Raw genomic sequence first — 13,386 nt, 5'->3', positions numbered from 1 at the left:
CTAGCTGAAGGTTCAATGGGCACCCGCCAGTCGAAACACCACTGACCAGCCGTTGCTGGGTCCCTGTCCAGGCTGTAGCCTCCCTGTAGGTAAAGCTCGGCCTGTCTCGCCAGCAACAGGTACGGGGGGTCGTCCATGCAGCCGTCGTACTCGCCACCCTCGTCGTTGTCAGTCGTGGTCACAGCCATGTTGTACCACAGCACAGCATCCTGCCAGTTGCGCTGCCTGCACAACAATTGGCGGCCATGTTGTCTCTCTCGACAGCGACAGCATTTTCACGCACCTGGCACATGTTTTTGAACTGAGAACGCCAATTGGAAACCTGGGAGGTAGCAGATCATCAAGATATAGTGGTCCAACAACAAGCAGGAAAAATTTTTGAGTGTGGTCCACTTGTAAGGGCAACACACGATTAACGTTCCACCGCTGACTACAGCCGAGATATGGCTTAGAGGCCCTTGGGTTGTATCTTTATGCACAAACGTCTACACAATGTGTGTCACACATATGTTCCAATCAAGCTGAAGATATGTTTTAGATGCATTGGATTTTTTCACCTGATAAATGTACCCAACATGAGTGGGCCATACATGGCTTTATAAAATGAAATTGCAACCAAATATGCCTTCTGAAAGCATCTCGGCATTTGTTCTGTGCCAACAGCTGACCTAGTTGCTAAGAAAACAGTAACTGAAATTGACCCTGTAATGCCCAACGTAACATATACGCTGCACCGAGTTTGATACCGATTTTGATCCCGAGCCCAAATCGGAATGCATAGCCTACAGTAGCATTTGTGATATGCTAGAGTGATTTCCTAGTTGCGGATAGTCAAGAAGACCAATTGCAAATTAATGAATTACTATACTAATTAAGCCTTAAATCAGATAACGTTTCAATGTTTTTCACATATGTACACTCCGTGGCCAAAAATAAAGGCGAAATAATGTAACCTCCCTTGATGTGGAACCGTGTTTCAGCATTAATGTTAAACTGCCAAAAAAAGAGCAGAGGAAAGTGCACCAACCAAGCATCAGCCTCAGTGGGGTGATTCACTTCGGTGAACCTAAATTAACTGTTCCTTGAAGTTCCTTAAAGTTTGCCCATGCAAGTTCTAGCAATCAATGTGAAACCCCATCACACCTATTGTGGTTAATGGCTACTGCATGCCAGACAGTCTCTAGAGCGGCGTTTGTAAAAGAGAAATTCGATGCCAGAAGAGGCAGTACAGTGTTCTGAAGAGGATGGGAGGGCAGGCTGCCTTACCTTTGACTGCCGAGGCCTTCACCCGTGTCCAGCGCCTTGGCCAGGGCGATCATGGAACTCCGGTCTCCGGCCCTTGCCGCCTGTTCCAGGTACTCCACTCCCTTTGATATGTTCTCCTCAGATTCCTGTGAACCACAGCAAGGCTTAAAACTTTGCTAACCTGGCCTGGAGCGAAGGGGACTTGTTGATAGCACTGTAAGCTAACCATCGAACTCAACATATATACAAGGCCCACAGTGGAGGACTACAGGAGCATGTGAAGCAAAGGCGTTTTTGGGGGTGTTTTCCAACTCTAAACTGCACATCACAGCACTGTAAACCGATCAAATGAGCTGGGAGAAAAAGACAAGAAAAAAGCTGACATCCCAAACACAGGCACACACATGTACCTGTATACTCTGTGAAGTTTGGTGCAAGTGGCCACTGTCTGTTTACCTTTCATCCGGTGTCATAGCGACTAAAGGCCTCATGGGACACACCTCGCTTACAGTGCTGCACCAGAGAGATGCAGCAGTGATGCAACAATAAATTAGGCCAATGGCGAGGCTGATGCCTGGTGTCGGGTACTGGGGGAGAGCACTTACGGAGTCGCCATCTGTCGGAAGCGCCTGTCGGAAGGGATAACGCGGCATGCTCCTCATAGGTTGTTGGCGCTCAATTAAAGCACCACGTGGGAGCCCTCCTGGACATTTCTGCAGGTACTCTAGAAACGAAGGAAGTTTTTTTTACTCGAAATAATAATCTTGGGCAAACAGAAAGCACAGAATGGCTTACAGACACGATCTCTTTACTGAATACGTACAGTGAATGCCCAATGTGCGCAGTCGCCGCGATGGAGTCCCCTGAACCGGTTTCTTGCGTGAAAGGTCGGCAATTGCCGAGAGAAAACTAGGAGAAATATGTTCTCATAGTGGGCTGTCTATAACCAAATGGAGCATAATAGAATGAAGCCTCAGTGCAGCGATCGCACAGGTTCGTTTCGCTTTCGCTGTGAGCGTGTTTTTGTGCTGTGACGTGATCTTTAGGCTGAAACATATGAGCATTTGACTGTACACAAGCAATCATTGTTGCAGGGACACTATCAGAAAATAATTGTGTTGTAACTAGGGTCTTCGACACCTAGGGCGATCTGTGATGTGCCGTCGCAACAATTTAATAATTTTTTTTTTCTTTCTGCAAGTATTGGAAGTTTCAGTATCGTTATTTCTCAAGTTGTGTTGCACTGTATGTTTATCGGTCTTCTCAGCGAGCAATTTCCTGCTGCTTCTTTTTCTTAATTCAGTACATTATTCATTGTTTGTTGCTACACAAGCATGAGCATATGCCATGCCTTCTTTTAATGTACTATTTACCGTTCCCTTTCCATGCCAGTAAACTTCCCAGTATCTAACATCAACAAATTCATGGACGAAGGCTTCATGACATTAGTTGGGCAGCGGGTGCGGGCGAGCATCTCAGTGTGCGTTTTCTGCTACTCACCGAACATCACAGCGCCGGTCCCGTATCAAAAATCTTCCTCGCGGAAGTGCTTGCTGCACAACTAAGTTGTAGCTGATGACTGCTTGACAATTCTAATTTTCGTGATGCAAGCTTCACGCAGCTTCCTGTCCTGCGGGTAGGTGCGAAGGCTGACATCGCACTCAGTTGTGTATGTCCAGCACCGAGGCACCGAGCAGTAGCCTAACATGTTGGACGCCTTAAAAGGCAGCAACTACCTGTCATAGTGCTTTCAAGTGTTGTCAAGCAGACACCTGAATCGGGAAAATCTCCCAACTTAATCAGAACCGCAGCGCAACTTTCGGTTTCAGCTTGCTTCTGTGCTTTCGAAGGGCCTGCTGTGTCCACGTGATCCCTCATACAAGGTCACGCCAACGGCGGTGCCGGTCATTCCAGTTGTGGAGCTTGCCCCCAATAGAGAGTGGTGTCAGAAAAGACCAATGAGGAACCAAAAAATATGATGTCACTCTCGCAGGTTACCAGATCACTTTGAAATGTTGCGTACTTAATTGGCCACCGCGCTAAGTAATGGATTCTTTCCTGCTGTCGACGAGGCGTGGTATGCATGTATCCACCTTGTGGCAATCTCTTTCGCGAGGTTAAACACAGAGTAGCCATTGCAGTTAAAAAAATGGTGCTTCTCTTGGTCCACTGACATCACGTGATAGCACGCCTTGTTTCTGGAGATCCACCTTGTGGCAATCTCCTACTCAAAGCTGTGGTACGGGAAGCTCACAAGGGAAGCTCACAAGGGAAGCTCACACAAGTTGCTTTCGTCACTGCCTCCATCGTGAGTATTTTTGCTCTTCTATCTTACGCAGTCTGCTCAACCTCATCGCTCTTACCGGCAGCGTCCAGTCCTCGAGGAGGTCGTGGGGCAGCCCCAGGTAAACCTTGGACAGTACTAGCAAAGCCTCCAATGCACCGCAACGAGCCGCCTGCTCCAAATGAAAAACAGCCGCATCCTGGTCGTACCTGCAATGGGGACGCGAGCACACCACAGGTTTCCGAGAGCTGTGCACCACTATAACAGTTCTGCCAAAACTAAACTTGTGAGAAATACATGCTTCAAAAAGCAACAACCGTGCGCCCCTATTGCTGTGCACATCTCAGGTTTGAAGGAAGATCCTTATGTCAAGCATTCTAAGCTCACTAGTGTAGGAAAAGTTGGCGTACATGAACAACCCTTTCGCTAGGCAAAGTGCAGCAACCATTCCGATCATAGCACGCCGCGGGTTTTGCAGCTCCTTGTGAGGAAAAGACCACTGCTGTCCTTGTCAGTCGGTGGCCACCACGTTTCTACATATAATCAGCATTTACGCATTGTTTCCTGTGCTAACACTGTAGCTGCGGTTGCCTACAGGCAGCTTTTGGGACTTTTGAATGTGGTTGATTAATGGGCGCTGAATTATTAAAAGGTTGTTGTGAACTAAAAATTCAGTGTAAGCTCCGCCCATCAAACTGCAATACAATTGCCTTTTGTTCCTGCATCTTCCAAAACATACCGTATTTACGCAATTATAACATACCCTTGAATCTAACACGGACCCAAGTTTTTAAGGCAATAAGAAAATAAAAGGCCACCTGAATGTAACATGCGCCCAACGTTCCCGAAAAACTATAGCATGTCCTCAAGTTTGCGATCATAACAACTGAAACATGCAGAATTTACCTTCACAGAAGGGAAACATCTTTTAAAATGATTTTTCACAATGAAAGTGGTGTGTCGTCGTTGCCATTTGCGCTACGTTGGCTACAAACACCAAGCACACAAGGCAGTATGCTCGAACGATCACATTTAGAGGCACTAATATCGCTTTCGTGAGCTTTTACATGATTCTGAGTCAGTCTTGCTAAAATATGTGGCCAAAGGCATTCCTAGTACTCTGCACATATAGTGAGCTTGGCACAGCACCAAGAATGGTGGTGGCTATATATGCCGACGTATCCGGCGCTGAGTCGCGCGAAATCTTGCAAAGTTATATTTTCGGAAGTGATTGTAGTCGAGCGTAAAATGTGAACCGACAACAATCTTCAAAGTACATGCTCTGCTACCATGTCATGATGGTGCTGATGCTGCATCTGATGGCTCTAACGATAGGCTGTTGCCAACACCGCAAATGCGGTTTTGTATCAGATTGCAATGCCCAGGCAATTTTCGGACCCATTTTTGTTTTTTCGGAAAGAAGGTGCCCCCGTTAGATTCGTGCAACTATGGCAGTTTCCTTGAGATGCCCACGTCGAAAGAAGTCCATCACTTAAGTACAGTAATACCTCACATTTTTTGTTTTCCCGGCACTGACGCTCTGAAACATCAGTCCCGTTTCTGTGACTGCCCCACACAATTGTTATTGGAGGTTAAGTTTCCCGAATCATGTGTTCCTTTTCCGTGGTCCCCTTAGAACTGTAACAATGGGGTTCTATTGTAACTGGCTGGTGCATCTATGCGATGTATTTTGCGAGTTAGACAGCAGTATACTTACCGCCACAAGTAGCTTGTCATCCCACTACACTAATATTGCAAATAAACTAATGAGCTCTGCAGAAGTAATGAAGAATGCGCACACAGATACAAAAGAAAGGAAGGAACATGGTTCAGTCAAATTTACTCAGCAAAGCAGAGCTTACAGGGCTCTCTGCACCATAGAGTTTTCTACATAAATTAGAGGGATACTATGGTGCTGTGACTGTTCGGCTACCATATCTGATACATGAATTTGTCTAGTCTTCATGCTAGTTGCTTCAGACATTGTTGTGTCATTATTTATTAGGCTTTATCTTTCTGAATTTCCAAGCAATTATATATATATATATTTTCTAAACATGTGAAGGCAATAAGTTTTTCCACACATGCACAACGGTTGCGAACTGTTGCAGTTGTAACACCATATTTTGTCCAAAATGATCAAGTTACGTCACAAAGCCGTTTGAAGCCTGAAGGATGAAGTTCAGGCGAATCTATGTACATTACCCATTGTTGCCAACCTGGCAGCTCCTGTACGCACTACTGCCAGAATTCCTGCTAGTAATTTTTGCAGGCAACTCTGCTGAAGGGTACACAAGCATGCACGGAGTTTAGGAAATGGACCGATTAAACAAGTCTGGCAGGTAACGGCGATGGACCATGTTGATCGTGCGTCCAGCTGTCCGCTAGTGGCTGTCTGCTCTAACCCGACGCTCTGCACCAGCGGGCGCTGCGACTCACTTGCCCTCCGGGTGGGTGGTGTCCCCGAAGCGGCCATTCTCGTGGCACTTGGCCATCTCCAGGTGGATCTGCCCGAGCACTGAGCGCTGTGATTCGTCCAGGGGCCGCCCCTGCTGCTGCCGCACCAGCTGCCGCAGCTGCACCTCGTCCAGCACCGACGACGGACGTGCGCGCTGCGCCACCAGCCGTTGGAACTCGGCGCGCTCGTGCTCCTGCGTGTTGTGCACGTTTGGAGAGATGTGTGAAGGGCTCGCAGAATGCAGTCAGTGCCTCACAAGCTCAGCTGCTGTCTTAACTCATTGCAAGAGTCATTGCGAGGTCATGGTTAGGCACATTGGTGAGAAAATGAAGTAGACCTGGGGGGGGGGGGAGGCTTCCGCGCAACTCTTGGAAGAGAAGTGGGGCGTTAGAGCATTACAAGTGTGCAAATATTGCCAATCTAGCCCCCCATCAGAACATAGAAAAACCTTTGCACAGTTCTATCACGTGTTCAGGGAACCACTTCCCGAACTTGCATTCAGCAGACTTCTGGTAATTTCATTTTTATGTTAATTTCATCTCGACCGAGGGTCCAGGCTAGTACCCATGCATTTCTATGGGTCCAAACTTCCATTACTCCAATCCTAAAATTGACCTTCGCCAGATAACTCGGACTTAGCCAGTCGGCATGCAGGTGCCTGACCCCTATGATGACAACAGCCACCACTTTACTGGCAACATGTGTCTTGGCAGAACTTAAGGCAGGGAATGTGTTGAACATGCGTAATCTCCTGTTAAAAAGCGTCTGCTTTTAGCCTGCTCTAGGACAATTTTCAAGCATTAATGGTAGCGCACTATGTCTGATTACTGCATTTACCGGATTCTAACACGCACCTTTCTTCCCCAAGAATATTCTATTAAAAACCATATTTGCAGCCTTTATAAGCTTTGCCACATATTGCGGCTAAGCTGGCTTTAAAAACCCGGGCGGACCAGCTGACATTAGGAAAAGGGCCACCAATATACAACACACATTAAACCCTTGCCCCCTTTTCTTGCTAAAAAATCACGTCAGCATTAGATTTCTGCTTTGTTTAGGAGCTTTAACATTATCTTTGCATTAGTTTTCTACTTTGGGATTGTACAAAGCAGGTGCAGGTTTTATTCAGGGGCATGTTAGAATAGGGCAAATACGGCCGAATGAATCAGCGTTTTGTGGTGACTTTTCTTTCTTCTTTTTCATCTTGTGTAATTCGACCAGCCAGATAATTTATCAAACTCACCAGTCCCGTTAGGGTCAAATTAACAGAAGTCCCTTTTGTTAGCTGCATGTATAAATAAACTCAGAACTCCTTAAGGGGGGACGCGGGTTTTAGATCGCGAAAAATGGCCAGAAAACCGATTTTTTGAAAATCACATTTTCAGTTTCTATAACCCTTTTTCTATCTGATACCCAAATATCATCCCTGTAAACCACCTAGAAGTGCTCTAAAGAATTCGTTTTATTAGCCAAGGTGGCGAAAAATCTCGCGGAAATCAAGAAAGAACAGCGTTTTTCACGCCACAATATCTCCGGAACGACGCGACCGAGCGCCGCCATCTTGGTCTCGTTGGAAAGCGCATTTATCCGTCTTCAAATTTGCCGCTTCAGCGATCTCCTCCATACAGAAACAAGCGCACAAAAAGCAAATGATTGAAGGTCGTGCCGGAGTCTGCGATTGGCCGCGCCCGCCACGTGACTCCAGCGCGGTTCGCCATTGGTCCGGCGCTCGCGTCGTCTGCTCGGCTCTTTGCACCTCGCGAGTTTGGCGTCTCCACTAGCCGTAATCTCGACGTGTCAAAACGGGCGCAACGCGGACATCGCAGTAGCGTGGCCGATCCCTACGCTTGTGGACGTTTCAGACTCGCGGCTAAGCATTCCGAGCACCGGCGACGCGGACTTCGCGACCAAGATTCACGCGCGGAATCCTCGGACATGCGGCTAAGCCTTTCAGCACTCGGTGTTTCGAATTCGTGACAAATTCGTATCGCGCACGCAATCCTCGGAAACGCGGCTAAACATTTCGCGCACAGGGAGTCTCCGACTCGGCGATCATGCACATCGCGCGCGGACTTCTCGGACAGTCACCTAATCATTTTGTGCATCGGCGCCTCCGACTGCGCGAATACGCGCATCGAGTGTCGACTCCTCGAGCCAGCGGCTAGGAATTTCGCGCGTCGGCACGTAGGACTGCGCGAATTAGCGCGTCGAGTGTCGACTTTTCGATCCCGCGACTACGCATTTCGCGCGTCGGCACCTCGGACACCGCGAATAAGCGCATCGAGGGTCGACTCCTCGAGCCCGCGACTAGGCATCTCGCGCGTCGGCACCTCGGACACCGCGAATAAGCGCATCGAGGGTCAACTCCTCGAGCCCGCGACTAGGCATTTCGCGCGTCGGCACCTTGTATCTGCAGCTATGCATTTCGCACATCGGCACTTCGGACTCGCAACCAAGCACATTGCGCCTTCACTCTATTATCATACTGTCACGATAGCTCGTAACAATATCTATCAGCACCCCTTCATAAAGAGAACCTCATCATGAGCTCTGTTCACTAGGCCCCTTGGGCTGGCACACACCTGGCTGCAGAAGTGATCGAGGCATCATACAAAAGTAAAATTCTGGACAGCACCTAGCAGCTGCATATCTATCACTGGCTCTCTGATCCTAAGTTCCACAGCCACTGTCAGGTGAAGACTTGGAAGGCTACTTACACTCGGAGCCTTCATTCAGTAACATGGTCAATTCTACCAAATGAAAAAAAAAAAGTGCCTCACTGATTGTAATGGGGACTGCTATCAATCAGGCAGCCTGCATGTACAACACTGGAACTATATTCATGCCCACACAGAGTTCTACACTTCGGTTTGAAACCCAGGCACCATGCTCTTTGTAGAGCATGGTGATTAATAAAGTTTCTTGTGCTAGTTCAGTGGCCAGTGTGCTATTATTTTGAGAGTGTGCAGTCACACATTTAGTATGACCATTCTTACAAAACACAAAGCTTCAAAATGGTGCCATTTGTATTGCTGTAGATTCACTTCAGCAAAAGCTACATTTGTTTGAAACTTCAAATGCGTTTATTTCAGTTCGATGTTTTTGCACACTGTACTCCGCCTTACGGGTGTTTTTTCTGGGTTGTTTTTGGCCAAAAATGACAAGGGTGGTATCATTTTATTCGTATTGAAATGATCTGGGGGGTGATGCTATTTTTATTACTCTTGCACCGTCATGAAAATTACATTCAGGTATAGTAATCTCTGCTAATTAGAAAAAAATTTTCATAATAAATGCAAGATTGTTTTCTTGTCTGCAAAATGCTTCCAAATGAATAAAAATAGCATCACCCCCTACAGGAGGTCTTTAGCAATGGTGTCATGCATTTAGTTTTTGGTTTAGCAAGACGGAATAATCAAAAAGCCCCGTAACGAGTTTGAAATTAATTTGACTTCAGACCTCAATATTTTTTGAACTGCTACAGCTATCAAAAATCTAATTACAGATCTGAAATCAGCACGAAAAATTACCCCAGACAGTGGAGTTTAATAAAGATTCACCCAAAAATAAGAAAAAAATTTTTAGGACCCACGTCCCCCCTTAATTCGTATTCGATAAACCATGTGTTAAACCATGTTTTTCCATAGCTCCTTATAGCTTTGAACTGACTGAGAATTCACAGCTGGTTTCGGCAGGGCAACACAAGGACAATGTTATAGTGAACTCATAAGGTATGCACTGTACTGCTAGTTCATTACTTCTTTGTCCTCGTGTCGTCATGCTATCGAAAAAAAGCTATGAAACCGCCCACAACTCGCCCACCGTTCTGTCCTGTGGCATGGGGAAGGCCACAGGAAAATTACGGCACTCGGAGAAGCCCAACTCACGTCTCCGATGGTGCTACTCTCGGAGTCGTAGCGCTGGCGCCGCCTGAGGCGGGCCGGCACGGCGCTCGCCCGGTCACCGTTCGTGTGCTGGCCATTGGCATACTGGTGCCCGTTGGTTATCTGGTTCTGCAGAGTCTCGGTGTCCTCGGAGTCGCTGCCTAGCTCCAGGTCGTGCGAGTAGTCTTCCATGGTGTCCTCACTGCCACTGCTAAGGCTGCGAAAGCCACTGTCCTGCTGCTGCAGCTGAAACAGCGACATTTGCCTCGTAAACCATCGTCGCACCGTGGAACCACGTCTGCGCAACAAAATCTGAACCCTGTACACATTTACTGATGGAGAAAAAGAAAAGAGGTTCAAAATAAAATGACATGTCTGCATTAATCTGAATCTATCTTGGACAACCTGAACATACGTAACCTGAACATGCATGCATTATTGCATTGCTCCTTACTTGGACCGTATTCTCAGTCAATCACTTTCGGGAATACTATCACTTTCGCAAGATTTCGTGCAAGTCGGCACTTGATGCATCGGCATCTACGGGCGACGGCATGCCTCGCGTTCTGCCAAGCTCGCTGTGTTGGAATGCCAGGAATGCCACTGCCCGTAGATGCCACATTGCAGAAGTATGGCAGAAGCACTGCCCGTAGAGTCACATTGCAAAAGCGATAGCATCATCACGAGTGATCGACCGAGAATACCGCTCCTGTTTATGTTCACATATACGTGACACATTTTGCACAATGTAACCTATACAGGTCTAAATAGTTTCAGTTATGTGCAGTCAACCTTGAACAGGGAGAAAACTTGAGGAAAGCCCTGTGGTAAAGGTCTTCTAGCCTAGCCCTCTACTCAGCAGGGAGGGGTACGCGGTGAGAATAAATTTTACCAGGAGTAGGATGTGAGTATGAATGCACAAATACAGGCTGGAGCGCCTATTCACAGTCACAACTTCGCACGACGTGCACACTAACCATCGGGATGTCGTCGTTCTCTCGGTGTCCCACCTCGTGCAACGAATCGCAGGGGCTGCTGTAGGTGCGCATTCGCTGCCTCGGGAGACCAAGGGCCTCTGCCAGATGGTGCCGCTCGTACTGGGACATGCCCACGCACAGCTCTTCATGTCCGCGTAGCCGCGTCTTGGCCGCTTGGGCTGCAATTGACGAAGCAATCATGCTTGTGATATCGCCCAGTGTCACAAAATATGTGCGCAGTATATGAACATGCACGCAACTAGCCCCTTTGCCTGCGTACGATGTGGTCCATTGTTAAAGGGAACACACGAGTGTAGGGCACGTGGGCATATTTCCCTCTCGCAACTACCACGTCGCTTTGCCGCAGACGAGTCGGAGTTGGTGGCACTGGCACCCTTCTACACACCTGTGCATTGCACTGATATAGTTTCGGCAAGCACATACTTCAAGTTTTGAGTGGCAAAGTGAAAGCCACAGATTAGAATATTCCCTTTTAACAGTGGACTGCCCTGTGCTGTTCACGAACTATGACAAACCCAAATCAGTGCTTCGAAATGAGAACAACTAACTGTGCCATGCCTCTTTAAGGAGCTAAGGAAGTACTGAAGACTGTTCAAGCAGCAATATGAAACACACATGAAGAAGGTGGACACGCAGACTCGCTAACTTCAACAAATTAAGTTGTATGTGTCCAACGCACGCAGCACAACAAATTATGTGCCCAATACTGCGAATCTGTATGCTCATCGAGTTTAGAAGGCCTTTTTACTTCCGACTAACCAGGCAAATTGCGTTATAAAACGTGGTGTTTCGCACCGCTACACGATCTATACCTTGGTAATAAAGCAAAACCCGCTGAACGCATCACGCACAATGCCACAGGCGCAGAATTTAGTAAAGGGGAAATATACATTATGCAAACACGGCATTAGCCTGACGAGGGCAAGGCCAGGCATTAATGCAACTAGGGCAGAAAAAAGAAATGCCGTAGTGAGAAATGCATTTGCGAGGTTCAATCACAACTGCGAGGCAGTAAGCCATTAGGGGATGGCTGTACTCCAGCATCTTTCCATGATGCAACATACATTGCAAACCCATAAACACACCAGGATTTTTAGTCAAGCTCTTCAGGGTGCCATTTCAGTAAGTCCACAGTGAAAGACAAAGATAGCAGATAACTGAGATTAGGTTCTAATGACACGGCAGCCACTGCTGCTATGACATACAAAGCAAATTTGTTAAAACTACTAGGCATTCAGTCAATAACAGCAGTGTGTAAAGGGCTGAATACTGAAGCTTAAACAGTTGTTGCACATAGTCAACGCTTCGGTTTTACAGTTTGTGCAAGAAATCAATTGCATTCAGGAGCGCCACCACATGGCAAAAATAAGCTAGCACTTGCTCACTTAGAAACAATGTAAGGCAAAAACCTAATGCTGCAGTATAGTGAGGTACCGTGGAAAAGGGGTCCATGCCTTTCATGAAGACTAAGGAATTACTTGATGCTTAGAACATAGTCAAACGCTGCAAATAAAACCAAAATTCACCATAGAGAGTTACAATGCAAAATGCTGGTGGTAACATGCAATTGCCTACAATCTTAATCACCAAAAGCACTTACCAAGAGCAGATGCTGGTGTGCCGACCAACTTTTCGCTGGGTGCAAGGTCAAATGGGGTGAGGCCAAGACCCGAACAGACGCAGTTGCAGACGTGCGATCTGAAAAACAGCGCCATCCCACGCACACCGAGGTTGCCATCGCCGTACTCGGAGCCGTGTGCAGTGTGGATCTGCGGATCAGTGTAGAGGTCGCCCACTCCCTGGATGTCCACCACGAGTAGCTCGTGACCCGAACGTTCGAATGTGAAGTGGCTGAACGCCTGCAGCAGGTGAAGAATGTATGTGAATACAGTAACTGAGGGACAAGTAGCACATGCCCAAAACGTTGCACAAAGAAGCACAGTTAAACAGTTGAATATATATATTTGATAACACTCATGTTTAAATCCAGGGCCAGGATAATGTAATGGTTCTATTCTAATCCCTTTCACGTTTTAGTGGTGGTCCGAGCGGCACCCACCAGGATCGGACGATTGTGAGCAGTGGATGACGAGTAAAGAAAAAAAGATATAGAATCGAGCATAACAAATTCTTGCATTATACCAACTCACAAATTAAGGATTCATGGGCAACATTAAAATGGCAGCAGCATTTGTGGGGTAGCATGCGTCTGTAGCATTTCACATAAGAAACTTCGTTTACAATTATACATTGGGTCTACGCAGTGCTGCCAGAAAAACAATCAATGAGTACATCAGAGGGGAAAAAAAAGAGAAAGATAAAGGCCTGCTAATTTCAAGTAGCACCTCCTTGCTTCCGAAGCATTACTGTGGCCTAGGTGGTTGTCTAACATTACCTTCACTGTGCTGCAATGGCCTGCGTGGGACGGGACAACAGCAGATAAGATTGAAACATTCAGACGTTTATTCAGAAAATTGAATAATTCGCCCTTGACTTCTGGTCCCAGCAAGTCTATAC

The 13,386-nt window shown here is 47.0% G+C and overlaps 1 protein-coding gene across 2 annotated transcripts in view; it reads right to left on the bottom strand.

Annotated features, from left to right (window-relative positions):
* The window catches only part of LOC126525944 (eukaryotic elongation factor 2 kinase-like), a 36,568-nt gene that overhangs the window by 4,901 nt on the left and 18,281 nt on the right, over positions 1-13,386 (bottom strand). For both annotated transcript variants that reach the window (XM_050173926.3, XM_050173928.3), the window contains 7 exons: positions 12,470-12,728; positions 10,849-11,027; positions 9,875-10,117; positions 5,969-6,180; positions 3,609-3,738; positions 1,267-1,391; positions 47-225 (listed from right to left, as the gene is read on the bottom strand). In XM_050173926.3, coding sequence (XP_050029883.1) covers positions 47-225; positions 1,267-1,391; positions 3,609-3,738; positions 5,969-6,180; positions 9,875-10,117; positions 10,849-11,027; positions 12,470-12,728 — 1,327 coding nt within the window. The remainder of the gene's footprint in view (positions 1-46; positions 226-1,266; positions 1,392-3,608; positions 3,739-5,968; positions 6,181-9,874; positions 10,118-10,848; positions 11,028-12,469; positions 12,729-13,386) is intronic.

The sequence above is a fragment of the Dermacentor andersoni genome, chromosome 8, assembly GCF_023375885.2.
Source record: "Dermacentor andersoni chromosome 8, qqDerAnde1_hic_scaffold, whole genome shotgun sequence".
Classification (NCBI taxonomy): Eukaryota; Metazoa; Arthropoda; class Arachnida; order Ixodida; family Ixodidae; genus Dermacentor; species Dermacentor andersoni.
This window is presented reverse-complemented; position numbering and strand designations above follow the sequence as displayed.